We start from the raw sequence: 13616 nt of genomic DNA on the forward strand, positions 1-13616 counted from the left end.
AAAAACTGAAAAACATGAGAAATGGAGCTACGAGGTTCTGTATATTGAACCTGTCCCCGTTTTTGTTCGCTGTTCTTTCACTCATTGTCCAAACAGAGGTTCCTTGAAGAATTTTAATGCTTGTTCTATAATGTAACCCAGGAGCATTAATGTGTCTTTTAACAGTTTTATTCCAGCTCATATGAGCAGAATTTCTGCCTGCCCACGCACACTAAAGAGCAGAGTGGACCTGTAGAGGCCCTTAACTCTGCCTTAACCCACATAGCTGCCACTTAACTAAACACGCTAACGTCACCAAGCGTGGACATCGCCAATCAGGGTTCGCCTCTTTACCGATTCTAACTCTCTATACGTGCGTTTTACTCTAAACATCATCCGTCATGAACACAAGAGTATTAGACATGACAAGTGCGTAGGGACGGGTCTGTTGGCCCCCTCACCACCACCACCACCACCACCCTTAACCCAAACGTGGTCGAACAGCAAGATAAACAAGATATGTTTGGGCCCAATCCCTTTTATTATGTTTACCCATATTCCTTGTTTTTGCGTATCTTTTTAGCGGAGTTACAAGCGGTACTGGTTGAGATCTTCCCTCTGAAATGAGACCCTCAAATAAAAAGAGCATCACTTCATTAACAGCTACCAGCGCCGCTCTGTAGGCGACCCTGCCCGTCTGCAGGGACAGCAGAGGAGGGGAAAGTTCAGCTCCTCACTGCTGGGCTTTAGTTACATTTAGGGATCATACGCCTTCAAAGAGGGGGGCAATTATTTTTTATCACCCCCCCCCAAGAATCAGAGATTCTCCAGCTTCTCATTCGCATTTCCCTGTTCCACCTTAAATGGGGCAGTATTTCTGATGCTTGAGGCACCATGATGTAATATACCTGCTGCAGCATTTAAGGTGGAATGAGAAATTGATCAAGCTACGGATCAACAAACTACTAGCTACTAACTATAAACTACTAGTGAATTTTTATTCTTGCTATGAAGAAAAGGACCATAATACGTTGAACCGACATTAAACTAAGATACTACAAAGGTTATCATCATTTTGAACAGACATAGATGCCAATTTGTGGGTTTCTTTGCTCTCTTGTTCAGCCCTCTTGCCAGTGTTTCCTTTTTTCTCATATCTTTCTGTTTGGAGTCTCTGAAAAACCTCTGTTTGGAGGGCCTTGTAGCCCCAACACTTTGCCCTACCCCTCTACCTCGACAAGAATCGGGACACCCCACCCCTAGACATGCATGCACAAAACAGAGGGGCAGGGCTAAGTGGCAGGGGTGAGGGGTGAAATTGGGCCTTAGTGTTTAAAGTTTGCTTCTTTGGGTTTATCACTGGAGCTATGAGGCCAATAAAGCTAACAAGTCATGGAAGCATGTACCCCAGCAATGAGCATGATGTTTATACATTGTTGGACACGGGGCAGGTGCTGTTAGTGCAGCTCAGCTTCGTCTGGGGATGTGAACATGCGTTAAGCGTTGCTTTTAGTAATGGAAAGCCTCGTTAGCTAGGCTTGAGGTTCTTGGCTACAGCCCCTGGGCAGATATTAGTGCCCTCTGAACCCCAAACTAATAGATCAACAACCAGGTCCAGAAACCAGGTGAAGGTCCAGAAATGAACTCACACCTTTAGATACATGCCTGCTACGTAACCTAAGCACAGTCTTCATCTCATGACTGTTTAAGTGCATTTTTGAAGGTGTGGACATTCAGACCGAGGGTGCTTGCCTTTGGTCCGAGGCCTTATCTTTACATTTAACAACTTGCTGCTGTCAGAACAAAACCTCGTATCTCCAGTTTTGTCGTTTTCTAGTTTTTTACATAATTTGAAAATGCCTTTAGCCCTTTATATTGTATCAAACTTTCATGACGAATGGGCCAAAAGAAATGGTCCAAAATGGCTTAGAAATATGTCTGGTTCCATTGACTTACATTAAAAGTAAAGCAACTTTTTTCCTTCTCCTGTAAAGTTACTATTTTGGAGATACGAGGTTTCGCTCCGACAACAGTGAAATGTTTTTTTTTATCAAGAGTGAGTTATAACAGTAAGTATATTCAAAGAAATGTAATGTCTTATTGGTAAATTAAGCTCTCTCATGTTCAGGGTGTAATCCACTACACTATCCAACTGCTCCTATCTTTAATGATAGAAACTTTGGTCTCAACAGTGCCATCTTGTGGCTGAAGTAAGAAAAGCATGTTGGTAATCTATTAGTCTAATGTCCATTTCCCACGAGACATGGTAACTAAGTTGTGGCCTGCACAATACACTTCAATATTAATCACTGTAGCCGTTCACACTGGCTGTACAGGTCACCACAGCAGTAACGCACTTATGTTTATGCCATAAAATACAATGTAGGCTAATAAACAAATCAATAAATGTAGTTTTAACTCTTTGAAAAGAGAACAGGTTAATGTTGTATCTCCTTCTCTTCATACAGCCTTACATCACATAGTGAGGAAGCTAAGTCAAGGCAGCATGTCATGTTTTTATTGTTGATCTCTTTATCATCTACATAAAGTTTGTGTAATAAACAGACAACACTTAAGCAGTAGATCCCGAGAGGGAGTGTGTTATCATGAAATAACATCCTGGCTGTGATCTGGTGTCCGTAGATCATCACAGCCGTGATGTTATTGGTGATAACTCGCTCCTTGAGGGTCTCTACTGCTTTAATACAGCAGTTAAATAAATACAGTAAGAAATGAATAAACTGGCCGTGAACGCGGCGTTTAATATGTTTTAATGTTCAGTTCCTTCCTCCTAATTATAGCTCCTTAACGAGCAGCTTGTTGCTACGTCAGAGTAACGAGCTCCGCCCACTCGCTGCTCAGCCAGTTTGTTTTAATGAGTTTGTTCTCCAGCTCCTTACACTAAATTCCCAAACTGTCGTCTCCACTGAGCAGCTTTTCAGTCGGCAGCTGAGACAGAAGAACAGCTGAACAACCTGGAATCAGCCAGAAATGAACCCAACACCATTCGCTAAACTAAACGGGCTGTAAGAAGCTTCACAGACCGGCTGGAACAAAACAACATTAATACTGATCTGGAGAAACTGACCAAACTGAGCTGAACCTGATATTGGGTCAGTTTTACGGCTCAGTCTGATTTGGTCCGACTCTGAAGATCAGACACGTCTGGCGAATGGTGTTGGGTTCATTTCTGGCTGATTCCAGGTTGTTCAGCTGTTCTTCTGTCACAGCTGCCGACTGAAAAGCTGCTCAGTGGCGACGACAGTTTGGGAATTTAGCGTCGTCTCGTCTTCAGAGTCGGACCAAATCGGCTGTCGGTCAGATGTGGTCTTAACAGGGTCCGTTTTCTGTTTGTGGCAAAGTAAGAAGTAAAAACGTTGAAATGGCTCGAGCGTCTCCTACAGCTGTCAGAGTCGTTGCTTAGCAACGGCGTCTCAGTGCAGGGATACAGTGCTTGTGAAAAAGCTGTGATGTTACAGTGAACATCAGCACAACAGCACAGTTAGAACGCTTCACAACCAATCAGCTCGCGTGGCTGGAACTGACTGTTATATAAAGACATTTGTATTACGTGAAAATACTACATAAACTTTAAGCTTTATGCCGTGTTTGTCGCTTCCGGTGAGAAATAACAAGTGCTGCAGAGGGGTTCCAGCTTGTCACATGCATTGTGTTACATCTCGTGTGAAATTGGCTTAACACTGTGCTGAATTACATCATAGACATTAATAATTCAATGATAAAATAACCTTTCCTGGGCCTGAGTGTGTTGATATTATTTCAAACCCAAAATGTTGAATATTGTATGCTGTATTTATTTATGCTCCCACCCCTAGTCACTGTACCAGTTTTGGCAAATGCAGTGCTGGTTTATTTTTCGAGGATGTTTAACATTTAGTTGCTTAAAGTACATAAAAAAAACACACTCGCCTCAAACTGTGTGGAACTGTTCAGTAATCACTAACAGACTAGAGTTTCTGACACTGTATGATACACTATTGTCTGTAAACAAGGACTAAAGTACGTTAGCATAGCTAAAGGCTGCAGTCTGAATTTGATCTCCACTTTTGTTCATTTGTTTTGCCGAACTGTCACTTTAATGAATTCTGATCTGAATCAGTATGCATAAACAGTAGTGTTATGGCTTCAAGCAGATTTCAGCTGCCATATTAATCACTGCCAGGTTCATTAAAGGCAGCCTGGCCTTGGATGTGGTCAGGCCTCAGGCTAACAGCGGTATTCTCTTAGAAAGAGAGACAGAGTGCAGCTCCAGCGCAGAGTTCTTTAGCCGCGCTCTCAAAGCTTCAGCCATTCTTCCATCAAAATGAGAACTGGCTTGTGTCACACTGCTGAGGTTTCTGAATCAGATAGCACGGCATGGTGATTATTGGGACTCCTAGCCTGTTATTGCACTGCTTACAAAGGCATGTGCTATGGAAAACAAAGACCGGCTGCATCTGGTGAACCTTTCACGGAGCTTTAGTTGTTTGAAACTTACATGAAACTAAATTGCAATCAAGTTGCGCAATGTAAAGTGTCATGCAACTCATTTGAAACTCAGACGCAACGACGCATGGAACAAGTTTCATGAAATAGCCAATACCCTAGATAGATAAAAGGCATATATATATATATATATATATATATATATATATATATATATATATATATATATATATATATTTCAGTTTTTGACATAATGTGAAAGTACCCTTGGCCCTATATATTTTATATTCATCCATGATGAATGGACCAACAGAAATGACCCAAAATTACTTGGAAAAACGTCTGGTTCCATTGACTTACATTAAAAAGTAAGATATTTTTTTCTTTCTCCTGTAAATTTGGCCTTTTGGAGATACAAGGTTTTGATCCGACAACAGTGATATATGTGTATATATATATATATATATATATATATATGTATATGTATATTCACATACATATGAAGATGTATGTACATTCAGTCCAGGTATGGACACTCTGGTTTATTTTCATTGAAATTCCAACTGCTTTTTGTACCCATGTGCCTGACCTTAAATATGAAGGGGTCAGCCATTAGAACAGAAATCATTTATATACATGAGTTGTCAAGGCATCTTCTGTTTATTTCTCAGGGCTAAAGATAAAGAGAGGCTGGAAAATGGTGAAAATGAAAGATTTCTTTTGTTGCATAAAACCTCAAAAACATTATTTAAAATAGGCCCTTTAATAGAATTGCTATTAGGCCATTTACCCTTTCTATATCACATGATGGGGGTTTGCTTCTCACAGTGATCAAAGCTCATTAAGTCATTATTCCACGCTTTGCATTGCGCTTGGTGATGTAAGGCTTGGATGCAGCTGCTCAGCCATGGAAACCCATTCCATGAAGCTCTCTACGCTGTTCTTGAGCTGATCTGAAGGCCACATGAAGTTTGGAGGTCTGTAGTGATGGACTCTGCAGAAAGTTGGTGACCTCTGCTCACTATGCCCCTCAGCATCCGCTGACCGCTCTGTCATTTTACGTGGCCGACCACTTTGTGGCTGAGTTGCTGTCGTTCCCAATCGCTTCCACTTTGTTATAATCCCACTGACAGTTGACTGTGGAATATTTAGTAGTGAGGAAATTTCACGACTGGACTTGTGTATATATATAGATAGATATCGCTGCTGTCGGAACAAAACCTTGTATCTCCAGTTTTGTCATTTTTCATTTTTTGACATCGTTTGAAAGAACTTGTCGTACTATGTATTGTCTATGAATTTCCTGACGAACGGACCAAAAGCAGTGACCCAAAATGACTTGGAAAGTTGTCTGGTCCCATTGACTTACTTTAAAAGTGGAGTATGTTTTTCCTTCTCCTGTAAAGTTCTCATTTTGGAGATACGAGGTTTTGTTCCAACAACAGCGATATACATTAATATACACATACATACACACATAGTACCAAACCATATTAATAATAATTTTAGTAATTAAGTCCATTATAATATCATTAATACACTATTTCTAGACCAGTCACTATTTTTATTCACTTGTGGCTTGCTAATAATTAAAGTTACCTCGCTTTCGATCTCGACAACAACACGATAAAAATTAAAGCTGAAGCTTTCGGTTTAAGCTGATCTGCTTCACCCGTCAGACAGTGATACAGTCTCACAGCAGGGCTGCTTACAGGCTGCTGTTGGGGTTGTGATGCTAATAAAGGTGGAACTGCCCCTCCGTCTCTTCAGGGTCAACACTGAGTGAAGCAGCTCGACATTGTCCGAGCTCTGAGACACTGTCCGAGCTCTGAGACACTGTCCGAGCTCTGAGACACTGCCCGAGCTCTGAGACACTGCCCGAGCTCTGAGACACTGTCCGAGCTCTGAGACACTGTCCGAGCTCTGAGACACTGTCCGAGCTCTGAGACACTGCCCGAGCTCTGAGACACTGCCCGAGCTCTGAGACACTGTCCGAGCTCTGAGACACTGCCCGAGCTCTGAGACACTGTCCGAGCTCTGAGACACTGCCCGAGCTCTGAGACACTGCCCGAGCTCTGAGACACTGTCCGAGCTCTGAGACACTGTCCGAGCTCTGAGACACTGCCCGAGCTCTGAGACACTGCCCGAGCTCTGAGACACTGTCCGAGCTCTGAGACACTGTCCGAGCTCTGAGACACTGCCCGAGCTCTGAGACACTGCCCGAGCTCTGAGACACTGTCCGAGCTCTGAGACACTGTCTGAGCTCTGAGACACTGTCCGAGCTCTGAGACACTGTCTGGGGTGAAAAGTGCAGAGAAACTAACAAGTTTGTATTGAAGTTGTCTGGTGTGACAGTGATATGACTCAATTTTGGAGCTAGCACTTTTCTGAGTAGGGATTTTGATAGAAAGGTTCTAGGAAGAACTCTATGTGTACGTCTACGTATGTTCTTTCTCAGAGATGGTTCTTTATGGAGCTAAAAGTGGTTCTTCTATGGGATCAAGCCAACAATGCTTTGTGTGTCTCAATCCTGTCTCTGCTCATCAGAGGTGGGTCTGGCATTCTACCTTAAAGCAGAAGGCCCTAGAACTCCAGTCCAAGTTCTCAGAGCTCTCTTCACTACTGGAGTTGTACAGTCTTCTCTCTCGCTAGAACCATACAGCTAACAACAACGGCAGCCCAAAAGGTACACACCTTAAAAAAAGACGGTTCTTCAAGGTTCTTTAGTAAAGAAAATGTTTCTATATAGAACCATTAGTACTGAAAGAACCCTTTGCATTATTTAATGGTTTTTGCAAAGGGAAAGGGTTCCTCGGACTGTTGGAGAATGTGCTGTAGATGGTTCTATGTAGCACCGTTTTGAAAAAAAGGGTTCTTCTATTCTTCTAAGAGTGTTCTTTAAGTGATGCGTAAATGTAAGAATTAAACTTTATTGAATTTATTTTTAATTGAAATTTTGTTATTTCATGTTTCAGATACATGATTTCATGTTTTAGAGTTAAACAAAGCCCTTTTTAATGTATACAAGTTTCTTTTATGTGCAATATTTAACTTCTTTATCATAAAATAAGCAACTAAAGAGCAACAACTACAACAAAAACAGCCGTTAATGCTCAGTGTTAAACATCTATAAATTCAGAGCTCGGAAAATCCAGAGCCCCCTATATAGAGTCACTGTTATGAAATTGAGTCTTTTCCACTCAAATATTGTGTTTTATGTCCAGTTGGAATTGTGCCCTCTGTTAGACTCACTGAGCTGTGTTGAGATGAAGTAGCTGTTATTTTAACCCTCTACTGCACTGCTGTGTCTGATCCACTTTTACCAGCGCAACACACACTAACACACCACCACCATCAGGTCAGTGTTACTGCAGTGCTGAGAATGACCCACCACCCAAACAGTATAAAATATTTAAAAATATATATCCGCTGCATTTTTGTCGCTCCAAAAGTCCGTTTGGCTCTTCGGTTCTTAAGCCCGTGTTGAAGATGAGGAATGAAGTCTCAGAAGAGCTTTAAATGTGGGCTCTAGTTCCGGCTTGAGGCCAAACGATGAGCCAGAGAGTGGCTGACAGCTTTGTAAATGCTGTTTTGGTTCCTTTTAGAATATTTCAGTTCTTTTTCCCAGATCAAGAGCGAGAAAGGGGACAGAATGTCTCTGCGTCTGCCTCTATTGTTCTGCTCAGCTGTGATGTTTTGTTAGTCTGACAGTGCTGTGTTTCTGCAGTGAGGTCACCATCGTGATGTTACAGTAGTCTGTCTGAAGTGTTCGCAGCTCTGTTGACTGTGTAGGACGACAGTCAACTGATGCGTTTTCACTCCTCTGGGACCGAATCCTGCTGGAGCAGCCGGGCTGCATGTGCAGAGGCAGGACGGGGAGGATTCTCAGTAGATGTTCACGGAGTGGTGAAGCAGCTGGTAGCTCCACAGCAGGACCTTAGGGAGAGCAGTCTGCTGTGGATATGGAGGGTTGCAGATGTTGGTGGAAAACTGTCCAAATTCAGGGACGATGTTACTTTGGCAATTGTTGAATTCAAATTGGATAAAGGACAGAATTCAGGCTTTTAGGCTTTGTTCACACAGCAGGGAAAAGTGGCCCAAATCCGATCTTTTTCTTCATATGTGAATCAGACGTGTGTCTGTCTGTCCGTGTGAATAGATGAACACTGAATCTGACATGTTCAATTCCGTTTTGAGACGCTTTGGCTACGTTCACATTACAAGCCTCGCTGCTCAAATCCATTTTTTTGCTCAAATCCGATCTCTCTGACTCGACGGTTCACACTCGTTTAGGTGATTCAAATCAGTCATTAATGTGATGAACCGGCCTGAACTGACCCACATGAGCTCCTCCTACTCAGCGACGTCACGTGACTGAATCACTGCATCATCAGCACCAACTAACGAGCAGAACGAGCTTCGCTGAGAAGATCATTAACTCTGATCAGCTCTCAGCTTCATTATTAGAGCCAGACGGAGGAGAAAAAGGTGAGATGAGCTGCTTTTCCACCGTTTACAGGCTTTAACGTCTGTTCGGCGCTGTTGCCACGGTAACGCTGAATGATGGTCACGCACAGTAGAAAAAAAGGACATGAATTCCGAGCTGAGTGTCACATTAAGTCCACATGGCCACAAATTGGATATGTATCCGATCTAGGACCACGTATGAAAGTGGCTCATGTCGGAGTTGAAAAGATCAGATTTGCGTCCACACAGCCCTGAAAACACCAGATCTGAGTCACATTAGAGCAAAAAATCTGATTTGCGCCACTTCAACCCAGTGATGTGAACATAGCCTTTCATATGTGGTCCTGAAATCTGATACATATCCAATCTGCGGCAATGCGACTCAGCTATACAGCTTTTTGATTGGATGCATGGGTTTCATACAGTCTTCATTAAATTCCAATTTCTTTCCCATAGGAATGAATGGGGTGAAAAATTGCATGACCATCTACTGCAATTCTGCTCGACCAAAAGACACCGTTTCACATATACTATCTCAGAGCAAGCCCTGGAGCATGAATTCAATGTTGTTCTTACCTGCACTTGTCTATTTGTCAGTTTTTCATCCCTCGTTTCTCCCATAGAGTTCCATTCATTTTCACCACCACACAAACTCTATTACTTTGTTGCCCTACAGCCACCAAACAGCATGTACTCACTAAGGGTAGGACCTCGAACTCTACTGCACAGCCATACCAACCTGGACTGCTCTAAGTGTCATTTTTTCATCCCTCGTTCCTCCCATAGACTCCTATTCATTTTCGCCCAAACCCCAGCCCTGTTTTCTTTTGCCCAACAGGCACCAAAATGCATGTACTCACTTAGGGCAGGATCCCAAGCTCTAATCCACACCCATACTGACCTGTACTCCTCTACTTGTCGCGTTTTATCCCTCGTTCCTCCCATAGACTCCCATTCATTTTCAACAACATGTAGCTCACACCTGGCACACCTGACTCCTTACAAACTAAATAAACACATGCCTAGCAGCAGTTTAGCAACTGCATGGGATACCATAGCAACTGCATTAGCAACAACCTTAGCAACCATGTGGGATACCATAGTAACTGCCTAGCAATAGCCTTGCAGGAAGTGGGAGCCATTTAAGCTAACTAAACTAAAGAAGCTAATTTGTCTTGGCTAATTGACTACATTTGGTGTAAAGGAGTAAAACAATTAATAAATTAGATTTTTCACCAAACTATATTCAAACTAATCTGGACAAAATCCCGTTTATCATGGTCCCCAAAATGTTTCATCACGTCCTTAGCCAGCATGCTGTCTTTCAGCAGAAGGGCAAGTGAACTCCTGCTGTAGCAGACTTTTGCTTTTAGGGTTAGGGTTTAGATGGGTCATCACGTCCTTAGCCAGGATGCTTTCAGCAGAAGGGCACCTGAACTCCTGCTGTAGCAGACTTTTGCTTTTACACCATGTTCTTTGTGTTTCATTTTCTTTCAGTTTAGCTGTATTTCATTTCCGGTCAGCAGCACTTTTCGGCGTGGCTGCAGGCCAGCATCTGCCCCCTCCAACTATGAAGTAGCTAGCGGTCAGTATGAACATTTACCAACGGATTTGCTTTGTTTTTGCTTGTAGGGGAGCGTTTTCAGTGGTGCGCAGGTGTGTGAAAATCCTCTCAGGGCAAGAGTATGCTGCCAAGATCATCAACACCAAGAAGCTCTCTGCCAGGGGTGAGTGTGATTTCCATCAGTGGAGCTGAGGCCTCTCCGTGAGCCAGTCAAAACACAGCATTTTAGAATAACAATGAAGAAAACAGAGCTATACACTTAAAAAATATGGTTCTTCAATGGTTCCTTAATAAAGGCAATGGTTGTATTTAGAACCTTGAGTTCTATATAGAACCATTGTACGCTTAAGTGATTCTTTGCATGGTGAAATGGTTCCTCACATTGATAGAGAACATAGAAGCTTTTTGAAAATGGTAATATAATGGTTACAAGCTTGACCTAACAGTAATACTGACCAATTAGCACTCTCAGTAGCAGTAATGCCCACCAATCAGCTCTCAGTACCAGTAAGGCTAACCAATCAGCTGTCAGTAGCAGTAATGCCCACCAATCAGCTCTCAGTACCAGTAAGGCTAACCAATCAGCTGTCAGTAGCAGTTATGCCAACCAATCAGCTCTGAGTAGCAGTAACACTAACCAATCAGCACTCAGTAGCAGTAACGCTAACCAATCAGCTCTCAGTAGCAGTAACACCCACCAATCAGCTCTCAGTAGCAGTAACACTAACCAATCAGTGCTCAGTAGCAGTAACAATAACCAGTCAGCTCTCAGTAGCAGTAACACTAACCAATCAGCTCTCAGTAGCAGTAACACTAACCAATCAGCTCTCAGTAGCAGTAACGCTGACCAATCAGCTCTCAGTAGCAGTAACGCTGACCAATCAGCTCTCAGTAGCAGTAATGCTGACCAATCAGCTCTCAGTAGCAGTAACACTAACCAATCAGCGCTCAGTAGCAGTAACGCTAACCAATCAGCTCTCAGTAGCAGTAACACTAACCAATCAGCTCTCAGTAGCAGTAACACTAACCAATCAGCTCTCAGTAGCAGTAATGCCCACCAATCAGCGCTCAGTAGCAGTAACGCTAACCAATCAGCTCTCAGTAGCAGTAACACTAACCAATCAGCTCTCAGTAGCAGTAACACTAACCAATCAGCTCTCAGTAGCAGTAACATTAACCAATTAGCTCTGAGTAGCAGTAACGCTAACCAATCAGCTCTCAGTAGCAGTAACGCTAACCAATCAGCTCTCAGTAGCAGTAACGCTGACCAATCAGCTCTCAGTAGCAGTAACACTGACCAATCAGCTCTCAGTAGCAGTAACACTAACCAATCAGCTCTCAGTAGCAGTAACACTAACCAATCAGCTCTCAGTAGCAGTGACACTAACCAATCAGCGCTCAGTAGCAGTGACACTAACCACTCAGCGCTCAGTAGCAGTAACGCTAACCAATCAGCTCTCAGTAGCAGTAACACTAACCAATCAGCTCTCAGTAGCAGTAACACTAACCAATCAGCTCTCAGTAGCAGTAACACTAACCAATCAGCTCTCAGTAGCAGTGACACTAACCAATCAGCACTCAGTAGCAGTAACACTAACCACTCAGCGCTCAGTAGCAGTAACGCTGACCAATCAGCTCTCAGTAGTAGTAAGGCTGACCAATCAGCTCTCAGTAGCAGTAAGGCTGACTAATCAGCTCTCAGTAGCAGTAACGCCCACCAATCAGCTCTCAGTAGCAGAACAGTAACCAATCAGCTCTCAGTAGCAGTAACACTAACCAATCAGCTCTCAGTAGCAGTAACACTAACCAATCAGCTCTCAGTAGCAGTGACACTAACCAATCAGCACTCAGTAGCAGTAACACTAACCACTCAGCGCTCAGTAGCAGTAACGCTGACCAATCAGCTCTCAGTAGTAGTAAGGCTGACCAATCAGCTCTCAGTAGCAGTAAGGCTGACTAATCAGCTCTCAGTAGCAGTAACGCCCACCAATCAGCTCTCAGTAGCAGAACAGTAACCAATCAGCTCTCAGTAGCAGTAACACTAACCAATCAGCTCTCAGTAGCAGTAACGCTAACCAATCAGCTCTCAGTAGCAGTAACGCTAACCAATCAGCTCTCAGTAGCAGTAACACTAACCAATCAGCTCTCAGTAGCAGTAACGGTTACCAATCAGCTCTCAGTAGCAGTGACACTAACCAATCAGCTCTCAGTAGCAGTAACTCTAACCAATCAGCTCTCAGTAGCAGTAACGCTAACCAATCAGCTCTCAGTAGCAGTAACACTAACCAATCAGCTCTCAGTAGCAGTAACGGTTACCAATCAGCTCTCAGTAGCAGTGACACTAACCAATCAGCTCTCAGTAGCAGTAACACTAACCAATCAGCTCTGAGTAGCAGTAACACTAACCAATCAGCTCTCAGTAGCAGTAACACTAACCAATCAGCTCTCAGTAGCAGTAACACTAACCAATCAGCTCTCAGTAGCAGTAACGGTTACCAATCAGCTCTCAGTAGCAGTAACACTAACCAATCAGCTCTCAGTAGCAGTGACACTAACCAATCAGCACTCAGTAGCAGTAACACTAACCACTCAGCGCTCAGTAGCAGTAACGCCCACCAATCAGCTCTCAGTAGCAGTAACGCTAACCAATCAGCTCTCAGTAGCAGTAACGCTAACCAATCAGCTCTCAGTAGCAGTAACACTAACCAATCAGCTCTCAGTAGCAGTAACGGTTACCAATCAGCTCTCAGTAGCAGTAACGCTAACCAATCAGCTCTCAGTAGCAGTAACACTAACCAATCAGCTCTCAGTAGCAGTAACGGTTACCAATCAGCTCTCAGTAGCAGTGACACTAACCAATCAGCTCTCAGTAGCAGTAACACTAACCAATCAGCTCTCAGTAGCAGTAACACTAACCAATCAGCTCTCAGTAGCAGTAACACTAACCAATCAGCTCTCAGTAGCAGTAACACTAACCAATCAGCTCTCAGTAGCAGTAACACTAACCAATCAGCTCTCAGTAGCAGTAAAGTATGTTACGTTATTTTGTTTCCAGCCATTCTGCACCACTCAACCTCATTCATTAAGGAGTTTCTCATGGGCGCCCTCAGGGGTCTCACAATCTTTTTTGGTGTAATTGAAGAAATAGGAAGTAACCAGC

General features: G+C 43.2%; 1 protein-coding gene across 7 annotated transcripts in view; it reads left to right on the plus strand.

Annotated features, from left to right (window-relative positions):
* camk2a (calcium/calmodulin-dependent protein kinase II alpha) overlaps positions 1-13616 on the plus strand; it is a 135596-nt gene that overhangs the window by 9397 nt on the left and 112583 nt on the right. For all 7 annotated transcript variants that reach the window (XM_037546319.1, XM_037546318.1, XM_037546322.1 and 4 more), the window contains exon 2: positions 10525-10619. In XM_037546319.1, coding sequence (XP_037402216.1) covers positions 10525-10619 — 95 coding nt within the window. The remainder of the gene's footprint in view (positions 1-10524; positions 10620-13616) is intronic.

This window comes from Pygocentrus nattereri, chromosome 16 (genome assembly GCF_015220715.1).
Source record: "Pygocentrus nattereri isolate fPygNat1 chromosome 16, fPygNat1.pri, whole genome shotgun sequence".
Classification (NCBI taxonomy): domain Eukaryota; kingdom Metazoa; phylum Chordata; class Actinopteri; order Characiformes; family Serrasalmidae; genus Pygocentrus; species Pygocentrus nattereri.